Source organism: Seriola dumerili, unplaced genomic scaffold (genome assembly GCF_002260705.1).
Source record: "Seriola dumerili isolate Sdu_G_001 unplaced genomic scaffold, Sdu_1.0 BDQW01000273.1, whole genome shotgun sequence".
Lineage (NCBI taxonomy): Eukaryota > Metazoa > Chordata > Actinopteri > Carangiformes > Carangidae > Seriola > Seriola dumerili.
The window spans coordinates 147,118-160,673 of NW_019174528.1; the positions used below are offsets into that span (position 1 = coordinate 147,118).

At 46.8% G+C, this 13,556-nt stretch overlaps 1 protein-coding gene across 1 annotated transcript in view; it reads right to left on the reverse strand.

Annotated features, from left to right (window-relative positions):
* Window positions 1–1,295: 1,295 nt before the first annotated feature.
* The window catches only part of nedd9 (neural precursor cell expressed, developmentally down-regulated 9), a 28,364-nt gene continuing 16,103 nt past the window's right edge, over window positions 1,296–13,556 (reverse strand). The window contains exons 3-7 of the mRNA XM_022757401.1: window positions 6,783–6,881; window positions 6,154–6,291; window positions 3,907–5,082; window positions 3,227–3,316; window positions 1,296–1,881 (exon numbers count right to left, since the gene is read on the reverse strand). Coding sequence (XP_022613122.1) covers window positions 1,339–1,881; window positions 3,227–3,316; window positions 3,907–5,082; window positions 6,154–6,291; window positions 6,783–6,881 — 2,046 coding nt within the window. The 3' untranslated portion in view covers window positions 1,296–1,338. The remainder of the gene's footprint in view (window positions 1,882–3,226; window positions 3,317–3,906; window positions 5,083–6,153; window positions 6,292–6,782; window positions 6,882–13,556) is intronic.

Below are 13,556 nucleotides of genomic sequence, written 5' to 3' on the forward strand. Positions count from 1 at the left end.
TACTATGATAGTTTTATGACATTTTTATGTCATACTATACTATCACATTTTTATGACATGCTTTTTGATGTTAGTTTTAAGACATTTTCATGACAGTTTTATGTCTTAATATACTATGACATTTTATTGACATACTATACTATGATAGTTTTTATGATATTTTTATGATATGCTATACGATGATAGTTTCATGACACTTTTAAGGCATACTATACTATGACTTTTTTTTACATTTTATGACATACTATACTACGATACTTTTATGACATGCTATACGATGATATTTTTACGACTTTTTATGGCATACTATACTTGATATTTTAATCACATGCTATACTACGATAGTTTTAAGACATTTTTATGACATGCTATATGATGATTTTTTTTGTTTAAGTATATTTTTTTGGGCTTTTTTATGCCTTTATTCAATAGTACAGTAGAGAGACAGGAAATGGGGAGGCAGAGAGAGGGGGAATGACATGCAGCAAAGGCCGTCCGATGCAGGATTCGAACCGGGGCTGACTGCAGCGAGGACTGTAGCCTCTACACATGGGGCGCCTGCTTAGACCACTACGCCACATGACGCCCCACGATGATATTTTTAAGACATTTTTATGAAATTTTGATGGCATAATATACTATGAAACATATCCATATCATATGTGAATACTGTAGTATTAGTTCCTTGCCTTTATTGATCCTTTTCTGGTTCTTCTGTATCTTTTTCTGTGTGGTATCAGTTAAGTTCATAGTTATAATCACTCGTTTAAACTCTGCATGTGCAGCTTGTTTCAGATGAAAGTCTATTTTCTTTGAAGAAAATATTCACTTCAATTCCCTCTTCACACCGTCCATCTTCCTCTGCCTGTAGTTACAGACCATTGTGCTCTGTGGGACATTTCTCTTTCACTATAACAAATCAGTTCTATCGGAAAAATGAAAGACACAGTCACGTGATTAAGAACAGTCCTTTACTTTGTGGAGATCCACACACATCGACATGAATGTGATTTACAGGAGATTTACTGTCACAGCAGTAACAGACATTAACATGAAACAGAAGGTGCTTCTTAATATGCAACAGGAATGTTACGAAAAATGTCCACAGAACCTACAGAGACACCGACGCTGCATCTACATATATATTCATAACATAATATAAAACAATCTACACAAAAATATAGCAAATATTTACAGAACAGACTATTTACAACGTCCAGAACAGACTTAAAGATAAAGACAAACTATACACACACCATCACCACATATATATATATATATATATATATATATACACATTTCTACTGATGAGTGTACACAGTGAGTCTGTGGTGGAGATCAGGACTGTGCCATCTGCAGTAACTGTTCTTTGAACTGCTGCGAGTGGTGAGACAAGTCCGTGACCCTGTCCACCATGTCCTGGATGGCGGCCGTGTTCGGGTAGTTCAGAGCGGCCGTTTTAGTCGCAGCCACCACCGTCTTTAACAAGTCACACAGCACGTTACTGGAGTTCATCACCCTGTTGGCCACCTCGGGGGCCGAGGCCTGTCTGGACAGAGTGTCTCCGATGAAGACCAGTTTGTGGGCGCTGAGGATGACGAACTTGCTGTGCGCCACAAAGATGCGAGGAGGCTGGCCGGCGCCGACGCAGCCGAAGAAGGCATCGACGGCGCTGAGCAGTGTGACGAAGTGCTGCTCGCACTGCTCCGAGTAGAAGCCGAGCAGCTGTCGGTCCCGAGTGCACACGTGAGCGGAGGGGGTGGAGAAGGAGTCCGAGGGGGGGGCCGAGGTTACACCTGAGTGCTGGTGTGACGTCCACTGTGTGATGTCATTCTCCACGGGTTTGATCACTTCCTGCTCCAGCTTCTTTAACTGATTGATCTGTGAAGGGTGACAGGTTCAGATTTGACTGTTAATATGGATCATATCTATAGTTAATCAATATTCAAAAGAATGATAATCAGCAGATGTTAATTGATTCATTCAGATAATTTATTCAGTTTTCAAGCAAAAACACCAAATATTTGCTGCAATTTAAAGACGTCACTTTGGGATGTTTTCTTTACGTTGGGACGAGCTGGTTCTTTCATAAGGAACTGACTGAATAAACAATTAGTCAATTAATCAAGATTAAAGCCTCTTACACATGGTTTCAGATTTGTATTTCTATAAAACATTAAATATTAATGATTAAATAAGCAACAAGCAAAATTATTATTATTATTATTATTAGTTTAATCCTCAAAACTCTGAAACCAACAACAACAGCTTTTCATTTGATTTGAATATCTAAGATATTTTCTCTGTGTAAGACTCAGAGCTGCTGGTCAGGTTATTGGTCTGGTCACTGGTCTGGTCACTGGTCAGGTTACTGGTCTGGTTACTGGTCTGGTCACTGGTCAGGTTACTGGTCTGGTCACTGGTCTGGTCACTGGTCAGGTTACTGGTCTGGTTACTGGTCTGGTCACTGGTCTAGTCTGGTTACTGGTCAGGTTACTGGTCAGGTTACTGGTCTGGTTACTGGTCTGGTTACTGGTCTGGTCACTGGTCTGGTCACTGGTCTGGCCACTGGACTGGTCACTGGTCTAGTCTGGTTACTGGTCTGGTTACTGGTCAGGTTACTGGTCTGGTCACTGGTCTGGTCTGGTCACTGGTCTGGTTACTGGTCAGGTTACTGGTCTGGTTACTGGTCTGGTCACTGGTCTGGTCACTGGTCTGGTTACTGGTCTGGTCACTGGTCTGGTCACTGGTCTGGTTACTGGTCTGGTCACTGGTCTGGTTACTGGTCTGGTTACTGGTCTGGTCACTGGTCTGGTTACTGGTCTGGTTACTGGTCTGGTCACTGGTCTGGTCACTGGTCTGGTTACTGGTCTGGTTACTGGTCTGGTCACTGGTCTGGTTACTGGTCAGGTTACTGGTCTGGTCACTGGTCTAGTCTGGTTACTGGTCTGGTTACTGGTCTGGTCACTGGTCTGGTTACTGGTCTGGTTACTGGTCTGGTCACTGGTCTGGTTACTGGTCTGGTCACTGGTCTGGTTACTGGTCTGGTTACTGGTCTGGTTACTGGTCTGGTCACTGGTCTGGTTACTGGTCTGGTTACTGGTCTGGTCACTGGTCTGGTCACTGGTCTGGTCACTGGTCTTGAGAAGGTCAGCAGCTGTGAGTGTCTGATGAATTAATTAATATTGATGATTGATCACAGAGAATCACTCAGAAGCTCCATCACCTGATCTGGACCCAACTGGACCGGACTCTGCTTGATGATGTTCTCTTTCTCCAGCAGCTCCTTCTGCTGACGCTCAAAGTCCTCTTTACCCTGAGGAGGAGGAGGAAGAGGAAGAGGAGGAGGAAGAGGAGGAGGAAGAAGAAGAGGAGGAGGAGGGGGAGAGGAAGAGGAGGGGGGGGAGGGGGAAGGGGAAGAGGAAGAGGAGAGGAGGGGGAAGAAGAAGAGGAGGAGGAGGAGGAGGAAGAGGAAGAGGAAGAGGAGGAGGAAGAGGACGGGGAGGAGGAGGAAGAGGAGGACGAAGAGGAAGAGGAGGGGGAAGAAGAAGAGGAGGAGGAGGAGGAGGAGGAAGAGGAGGAGGAAGAAGAAGAAGAGGAGGAGGAGAAAGAGGAAGAGGAAGAGGAGGAGGAAGAAGAAGAGGAGGAGGAGGAGGAGGAAGAGGAGGAAGAAGAAGAAGAGGAGGAGGAGGAAGAGGAAGAGAAAGAGGAGGGGGAAGAAGAAGAGGAGGAGGAGGAAGAGGAGGAGGAGGAAGAGGAAGAGGAAGAAGAAGAGGAGGAGGAGGAAGAGGAGCAGAGAGAAGGTATTACGGTTTGACCTTTGACCCATGGGTCAGCCTCACTGACACAGCTGTGGTATAAATGAGCTGCTGACTGTAACTGAGTTTCTGACTGTGGATCTTTTACCTGCAGATGGACGTAGTCGTAATCCTCCATCCAGCTCTTCACACACTTCTCGCTGGTGTTCATGTTGTCTTTGTTTTGGCTGGGGGGCACGGGGAAAGGTTTGGTCTGCTCGCCGTAGCTGTCGTTGTCGGACGAGGGGGAGGTGAGCGAGTGAATCGTGTTCTCATTGGGTGTGCTGCCGTTGGACGACAACCCGTCCGGGTGCGTCCGCCTGAACAGCAGCTCCGCGTTGCCGCCAACCGTGGAGGCAAACTGCTTGGCGTCGTCGGGGACGGTCCTGGAAACCATGACGAAGCGGTCCAGGTCGTCACTCTTGTTGTGGAGCTTCCCAGAAGAGGTGAGGACGTTCAGAGCCCAGCTGCAGCTCTCCAGGACTTGGTATATCTGCAGCAGGATCTGCTGCGAGTCCTCCAGGCGTCCCAGCTGCCGCCTCAGCTTACTGTGCAGGCCGGAGTCCGACAAAGACACGGCGTTGGCCGTGGCCCCTCGACCAAACACCACAAAGTCTCCCAGAGCGGCCCGGACCCGGTCCAGCACGGTGCGGACGTCGTTAGCGTGGCGCTCCATGAAGGGAAACGTCCTCCAGTGAGGGGAAGCCGCCAATGAATGCAGTGCCCAGACTGAGGCGTCCACGGCTTGCTGCAGGCGGAACAGCCTCTGGACAGCGGTGTCCATGTCCAGAGCGAGGCGCCCCTCAGAGCCGGAGCCCGTGGAGGATGAGGACGTGGACATGCTGCTACGTGTGCTGCCGGTGCTGGAGAAGGACAAACGGTTCACGCCGTCCATCACGTCCCCCAGCGCTCGAGCGTCCTGAGCCGGGATGTCGTAGATGCCTTTACCTCCGTCTCTGTCGGCAGGTGAGGTTCTCTGCTGGGGGGGCTGCTTGCACCGGGGGATGTCGTATATGTCCCTCTGAGACCCCGCCCCTGAGTTAAGGACGGGGGGAGGCACGTCGTAGATGCCTTCGTTGCCGTTGGTATTGGGGTGTTGATGGTGGGCAGTGGGCTCCACAGTGGGGGGGAAGTCATAGTGCGACTGGGGGCTCTGAGCGGGTTTGGTGAGGACGGGGGGCGGGACGTCGTAGATCCCCTCCTGCTTGTGTTTGAGAGGCTGCGGAAAGTCGTAGTTTCCCTCCTGGAGGACAGGGTTGGTCCTGCAGGGGGGCACCGAGTAGACCTGAGGAGGAGGAAGAAGATCATCAGCTTCGTTTGCTGTTCAAGTTCACAACCAACCAGTGCGTTTGTTTATTTACTGTGTTTATCTCAGACCCTGAACCAGGGTCCACAGACTCAGAGAATCCTGGTCTCAGTGTCTCAGTCTGACTCGTGCTTGAGAGAACATGTCCTTTAGTCCCGCCTCTCTTCAGTCTGTGTAGGAACCTTTAAACCAGCTCAGTGCTGATGACAGAAACCAGTTCTGTCGTTGACGATGAAGAAATCATCTTTACTGGAAACTGACTGTGTTCGAGCTGAATGTGGTTTTTCACCGGATGCACTTCAGCAGCGAGAGAGAGGAAGTGAAACAGCTTCTGGTTTGTGTTGATTCTATATCTTTTTGCTTCTGATTCCTTCCTCTAAACTGACTGTGCGTCCTGACATACATGACACAAAGCATGCTGGGAGTGCAGCGGGGTGAATAAAATGGTGGCCTGTAGCTGATTTCCATCAGCCTTGAAACAGACTGTAATTAGAACGGACACAAATAACAGGTCCTGGCATATTTCAGGTTATTACATACAAACGGGAGCTCTGAGCCCGGTCCGGTCTGAGCTCTGAGCTCGGTCCGGTCTGAGCTCTGAGCCCGGTCCGGTCTGAGCTCTGAGCCCGGTCCGGTCTGAGCTCTGAGCTCGGTCCGGTCTGAGCTCTGAGCCCGGTCCGGTCTGAGCTCTGAGCCCGGTCCGGTCTGAGCTCTGCTGAAACCTGAGAGGGTCTGGAACTAACTCAGTTATGTCCTTGACTTTCCTCAGAGTTCAGACACAGAACCAAAGTGATGGAGGTTTGGTTAAACCCTCCTGGCAGGCAGATCCTTCATTTAGTGCAGCCACAGGAATGTCATAAATATGACATCTGACGTATTATTCATTTATTACAGACAATTAAAGAGAAATTCTAGGAACCGTATCAACAAACATAAAAAAACTTTTCCCGCTTCCTGAACTCAGCTTTATTTGACTGAAGTAAGCGGATCGTCTGAACCATCTGCTCTTTAATCATGGTAGAAGATCGACTGTCGCTGAAATGTTCTTACCCCTTGTGAGGAGGGAGGTACGTCGTAAACACCTTGAGTACTGTGGTCCAGCTGAGGGGGGGGGACGTCGTAGACTCCCTGGTTTCTGGCAGCGCCGTGCTGACCAGGAAACATCTGACCAGGTGGAACATCGTACACCTGAGACACGAGAACAAGGTGAAATAAAGAGATGAACAAGGTGACAACTCCAAATGACACCACCTGTTCACCCTCCTGCCTCTGGTGGGCGCTACAGGACTATAACAGACTAAAGAACACGTTCTTCCCCTGGGCCATCAGAACTCATAACTGTCATCTGGTGGTCTGTTTTAATCATCACTGTATTTTAATATTCACTGTTAATAATTAGCTACTCAGCAGTTTCTATTTCTAGAAATTTGTCTCTTTAGCTGCTAAATGCTAGTGATCAGCGCAGCGGCCAATCATTACAAAGAGCTGACACTCAGAGTCAGTAATGATTTTACCACCATTACATTTATCATCATTAAAATCTCAATCAAAGACTCTTTCCATAATGTAACAAACTAAGACTAGTTTCATTAAACTGACACCAGCAGAGCCGTTCATCAGCTGAATACCAGATGACAGGATACATATACATTTATATATATTATATATGAGAAACTCACCCCCTGTGATCTGCTGGGGGGGATGTCATAGAGGTCTTGCTGGTTGTGTTGGCCTGGGCTGTAGGTGTAGGACTGTCCCACTCTGGTCGGGGTCACCACCTGTCCAATCACAGCAGGGGGAGGGAAAAACAATCAGAGCTGCTGAACACCCTCCTCTGACTCCTGTGTGTCCTCTGATGTCCTCAGAGACCCAGAGATAAAGAGACAGAGAGGGAGAGAGAGAGACAGAGACAGAGAGAGAGAGAGAGAGAGAGAGGGAGAGAGAGAGAGAGACAGAGAGAGAGAGAGAGAGAGAGAGGGAGAGAGAGAGAGAGACAGAGAGAGAGAGAGAGAGAGAGAGGGAGAGAGAGAGAGAGACAGAGAGAGAGAGAGAGAGAGAGAGGGAGAGAGAGAGAGAGACAGAGAGAGAGAGAGAGAGAGAGAGGGAGAGAGAGAGAGAGACAGAGAGAGAGAGAGAGAGAGAGAGGGAGAGAGAGAGAGAGACAGAGAGAGAGAGAGAGAGAGAGAGGGAGAGAGAGAGAGAGACAGAGAGAGAGAGAGAGAGAGAGAGGGAGAGAGAGAGAGAGACAGAGAGAGAGAGAGAGAGAGAGAGGGAGAGAGAGAGAGAGACAGAGAGAGAGAGAGAGAGAGAGAGGGAGAGAGAGAGAGAGACAGAGAGAGAGAGACAGAGAGAGAGACAGACAGAGAGACAGAGAGAGAGAGAGACACAGACCCCCCACCCCAGAGCTGCAGACCTCCTTGCTGCGTCAGACAGACAGAGGAATTCTGGGAATGTCCCCCCCCCCTTCTGCCCCCACCACACTGGAACGAGCAGGGTTCATTAACAGGCCGGGAAAATAGGAACCATACGCAGAGGACAAGTCTCCAGGGACGGGTCGGACTGGTCCCAGTTTAGTCCCGGTACCCTGACCTGAGTCTCTGCACACACCAATGAATGTCCTGGTCCATCTCCGGTCCTGTGGACACTTTCGTCTGAGCAGCATCAGGAGCCTCAGACTCTAGCAGGATTAATGTTTAGGGGGGGGGGGGGTCTAGGTCTCCTAGTATGGAAAGGAATGCCATTCATCTGACCAACAGAGTCCATCTGGTTCTCATGAGTCCAGCCTGAACCAGGTCCTGAAGATTTCTCCATTGTTGGAATTCCTGTCTGTGCATACATCATCCAACAGGGTCTACAGAGTCCACTACAGGGTCTACAGGGTCCACTACAGGGTCTACAGAGTCCACTACAGGGTCTACAGGGTCTACAGAGTCCACTACAGGGTCTACAGAGTCGTCTACAGGGTCCACTACAGGGTCTACAGAGTCCACTACAGGGTCTACAGGGTCCACTACAGGGTCTACAGGGTCCACTACAGGGTCTACAGGGTCTACAGAGCCTGTGGGTGGAGCCTGTGGCTGGAGCCTGTGGGTGGAGCCTGTGGGTGGAGCCTGTGGGTGGAGCCTGTGTGCTGATGACTCAGCTGTCACACACAGATGGCGGCGAAGTGTCAGTCAAAGACCTCGCTGACCTTTTCCTCAGGTACGTGTCTTCGCTCTGAGCTGCTGCCAGATGCACACTGCTCATTTATTTCCCATCACTCCCTCTGTTTACCCAGCAGGCCGCGGCTGCACGGCTGCGAGGCTGCGAGGCTGCGAGGCTGCGAGGCACCTAAACGCTGCCATAATTGCCGCTGGGTAAATATTTACCTCATCCAATGAGGTTGGCTCTTGAATGGCGGCAGAGGCCAGTCCTTTTACAGAGCGATGACATCACTAAGAGCTGAGGCCACCGAGCAAACACTTGTTCACTCAGTGATGGATTCCTTCATGGAGACTCAGGGACTGAAGAGGTTTAAACTCACAGCTCTGTCAGCCACTCTGTGTTTACTCTGTGTTTACTCAGCATCATGGCGGCTCAGGTGTTGGCAGGTAAGACTTTACTTCCTTTGTGAGGTGTCGTCATGTCAACAACTGCCCCATGAGACTGTTACAGACTCACTCTGACCTGATGGAGGCTCAACATGTGTCTGTGGCTCTGGAGATCAATCATTCAATCATATTATGACAATATGAATAAAGATAAAACTGATGTTAATGTTGTTATTATTATTATTACTGACAAACACCTCTGTGTATAAAATAATCAATCAACAGCAGCACAAACTACATCATCATCATCATCATCACCACCTAATGGGGGGACATCTTCTGGCAGAATGTGTTCCAGTTAAAGCTGTTAACAGAGACATGATGAACAATTACAATAAACTGAATGTTGGTTTTTCCTTCATCATGATATTTTCAGACCGGGTTCATTTCTACACACCAACAGATTACAGCTGCTGTGTGACGACATTCACAGGAAATCATCATTTCACACCTTTTCATTGGCCACACACACACACACACACACACACACACACACACAGCTAATGACCTGCAGACACAAATCAATGACCCTGACGAGGCTCTTCACCAGACTTCAGGTTACAGACGGTGACGAACTGAACTCCTCCTCCTCTCCTCTCTTTTCCTCCTCTCCACCAATCAGGTGAGCTGTTTCTACCTCTGTTCACCTGTTGATGAGGGTCACTGTAGGACACTGAGATCTCAGACTGACCCCTCCATCAGTCACATGTGAGGCGACTCTGGTGTTTTCAATGTGGGTGTGTTTGTGCTCTGTAATGACCCGTCCTCCTCTGCTCTGCTGAATCATGGCACAGAGACGTTTTCCTCCATCATGTCCCCTCCCCGCTCCGAGCTGCAGCAGCCTATTAAAGAGCCAAACTAATTAATGCAGGTAATTAAGTGCTGAATCCTGCGAGGCCTTCGGCCGTCTCCATGACACTAAAGCCAAACAGACAGGAGCTTAATGAGAACGCACTGATTTTAGCTCCAATAAGGATCATGGCTCATCAAACAGCTTCTTCTTCTGCGTGTGATGATGTGACGACTCAGAGCTCAGACTGCGAGGAAACAACACGAGATAAACCTCTGACAAAGAAGAAGAACTACCCTTCAAAATAAAACTGAACAGGGAACAAGAGGAAGAGTCACAGTCGCTCTGTGAGGTTCAGACACAGTTAATGTTAGCATTTAGCTTTAAGCTAAATGCTAACATTAACTCTGTTCACCATCTTAGTTTAACATGGCATCATGCTAACGTGCTTATTACCAACTGACAGATGGGTGTGTTTGGTCATAAACAAACTGGTTCAACCCTCAATGGAAAGTCATGTGATCACCAGAGTTACTTCAAAGAATCCTGAGGGGAACATTAAAACCAGAACCAAAGTTCAACAGAAATCCTTTTCATAGTTCTTGACATATTTCAATGAAACCCACAAATGTCGACCACGTGTTGGCACCACGTGAAAACTCAGTAGGAACGTCTGAACATCATTCAGTAATCGTTGAGATATTTCATCTACACAGCTGCTGCTGGTCTTCTGTATGAAACGAGTCTCTGGGTTTTTACAGCTGGTTTGATAAAAAGAAAAGAAAATGTGTGTCAGTAGCTGAAATGTGAACTTTCAGAGAAGCATTTCCTGTTTCGCCTTACTCAACAGGAGAAACTTCCTTCAGCTCTCACACCTACAGCAGACACTGTTTTACAGCTGATTTATGGCCCTGCCCCCTCCGTCAAATCTTCTGGGCCGGCGATTCATCACAACCGTGACAATGGCGAGCAGACAAGAATGTGAAGGAGCCAACCTGCTGCAGGAAGAAATCAGTCACTAATCTGGAGCTGGGATCAGTGCTGCTGATCAGACAGAGAAAATATGGCCGAAGAAACAAACAGGCCTTTCATTCCAGAAGGCTTATCAAGGTGGATGACCCATAAACAGTTATCAGAGCACTTCCTGGAGTTGTGTGGGAGTTTATTAAACCTTTTGTTGCCACCCCCACCATCTCTTAAGGGCACCAATGAGCAGATTGGGTCTATGGCTATGACACAGTGAACAGAGAAAATGCCCATAGAAGGAGCAGAGCTCATGAAAGCAGGAAGTGAGGAATGAAAAGGCGTCTGGTGGGAGTAGATAAGATCCTCGGCACAGGTCTTTGAACTCTGAACCCAACACGCCTCTGAACGCCGTGACCTCAGTGCCTGAGTCACAGGAAACTGAGGAGAGACTGACGGAGTGAGACAGACACTCCTTAAAATAAAGACAAGCAGAGAAATGGAAAGCAGGTCTCAAACAACAGAATGATAGATGGAGGTACAAGGTCTCTCCTGGTCTCAGCTTCCAGCTTTATCTTCCTGTTAAAACAGTTCTTTCCTTTGGGACTACATTTCCTCAGCTGCTGAACTACCGTATTTCTACGCTCTGATCACTGTATCGTGCTGCAGCTGCAGGTCAGCTGAGTGAAAGAGCTGAACTTCACTGTGTTTTGACGGGAGATGAAAATATTCTACATGAGGCTCCCTCCCCCCAGGAGGGTCACTCAAGGACAAGACCACAGCATGAAACTAAAGAGCCAGAGAGAGAGAGCCAAACCTCAATGAGAGCGCCCCCCCCCCCCCCCCCCCACAGAGAGAAAATAACCAGTCGCCAATCTCGATCTGCACTGGGGGGGTTGGCTGCAAACCCCAGGATGCAGCAACAGGAGAGTATGACTCTGTGTGTGTGTGTGTGTGTGTGTGTGTGTGTGTGTGTGTGTGTGTGTGTTTGTGGTGGTTTCAGCTCACGCAGCCTGAGTCAGTGAGTCAACACTCGCAGCCTGTCATCAACAAACTGTCACAAACAACAACAGCAGTAAACAAGACTCAGTTTGGTGTTTTGAAGACCAAAGGTCAAAGGTCAGGGTTTAGACTCCACATCAACAACAACCATCTTTTTCCTCAACGTAGAAACACAAGTCTCCTGATAATTCTAACATTTATATCATCAGTCCGAATAATTCTGTCTCTGGTTTTCTCTGTAATTTTAATGTGACTAACTTTAAATATTGAATTTCAGCTGCTGTTTCTATAAAGAAACTTGTTCTCTGTCATTGGTTGTAAACTTGAACTGAATTCATTTATTCGTCAGATATTTTTATTTGAAATGAATTCTAGTTCCAGAGGAATGTGTTGAGGTCAAAAGATTTGAGTTTCTGTGATTTTATGTTGAAAGAGTAAAATTTGTCATTTTGTGTTGAAGACAGTCAAAACATCTGGGGAATAAAGTGTGGTGTGTTGGAGAAGACTTGTGTCATTTTATTCAACATTTATGAACTAGTTGAATTTATCTTTGACTTCTTACCAAAGAGACAAATTAACATACAAAATTCAACCCAGAGTTTCACGTCCATCCAGTCAAAATGAAGGGACTTTTACTTTGTGAACCTTGAGCGCCTGAAATAACTTTCTCCACTACAACAATACTTCACTTTCACCAAAAGGAAACTACAGCGAACAGTGAAAATCTTTCTGTGTAACAGGAACAACTGCAGAAAATTGCAGCACTTTGATAACCACAGATTGAAGGGAAAGTTAATTTAATCTCTCCAATAACATGATTACACTCATTAGAAGCACATTTCATTTTCCATGTTATCACCAAAGCCTTTTTCATAGCGTTCCTCAGCTGAGCCTTCAGGCCTGTTGGTGGAGAAGAGGTGTTGGTCAACATGGCTGCTGCTGTGTGGATATATGTGTGTTCAGGGTGATTGACAGGCCTCTCCTCTCAGCCTCCGGCTCTGACTCACTTTATCACTCCCTCCTGTGCAGTGAACCGCACAGTCCTCTAAGCTCCTGGCGCCTGCTGCCTATTTACCTACTAAAATGCACCTTAGCTCATTTCTGTGATGGCTGGAGCTGATGTGTCAGAAAAAAACACCTCAAGGTATCAAAGGCTCATCCAGCATATAATTACTCTCTGTCTCCTGCAGGGATGATCTGGTCTGAGATGCTGGAACCAGTTAAACAGCTGAATAAACAGGAACATTTTCCCTCCTGTATCAGGTCACGGAGACTTCATTTAATGAAGCATCACTCTGTTTAAATGGTAAATTAATGAAATAAAAAGGAAGCTCATGTGATCTTTACAGAAAATGGCCAAAATCACAACCTCTGGATTAACAGAGAACAGTTCAAGTCAGCAAATTGCCTCAGTAATGTCTGTAAGCAATATGTAGCCCTACGCTACCATAAGCTAATGTGGCTAATGTTAGCCAATTTTATGGCTAAAGTTGGATAACATCAGCTAACATTAACTACCATGACTTCTGTTAGGGTTAGGGTAACATTCATGTTTGTAGCTAGCTAATATCAGATAACATTAGCTAACTAAGGTCAGTTGCTTGTACTGGCTAAAATTAGCTAACATCAGCTATCATTAGCACAATATGTTAGCCACTGTTAACCAACATCTAGCTTCTTATCATACCTTAGCTGATGTCAGCTAACATCCAGTTGCTTATGTTAACTAAAGTCACAAGTAGAGAAGAGTTAGCAAAACTGAAGCAAAATATATCTTCGTTTAGCTAACATCAGGTACCCTAATTTAATGTGGCTGCCATGCCGATCTCAGTCAGTTATAGTAGCTAATGTGAGCTAATATCCAGTTACTTGTGGTAGCTTATGTTAGCCAACAGACCCTTATGTTAGCTAATGTTAGCTAAAATACAGTCGCTTATAGTAGTTAATATTCACTGATGTTAGCTAATGTTAGCCAACAGTAACTTATGTTAGATAATGTCAGTTGGCATTCAGTTGGTTATGGTAACTTATGTTAGCTAATGGTAGCTAATGTTATCCAATTGTCGCATTATGTTAGCTAATGTTTGCTAACTCAGCTAACATGTTTG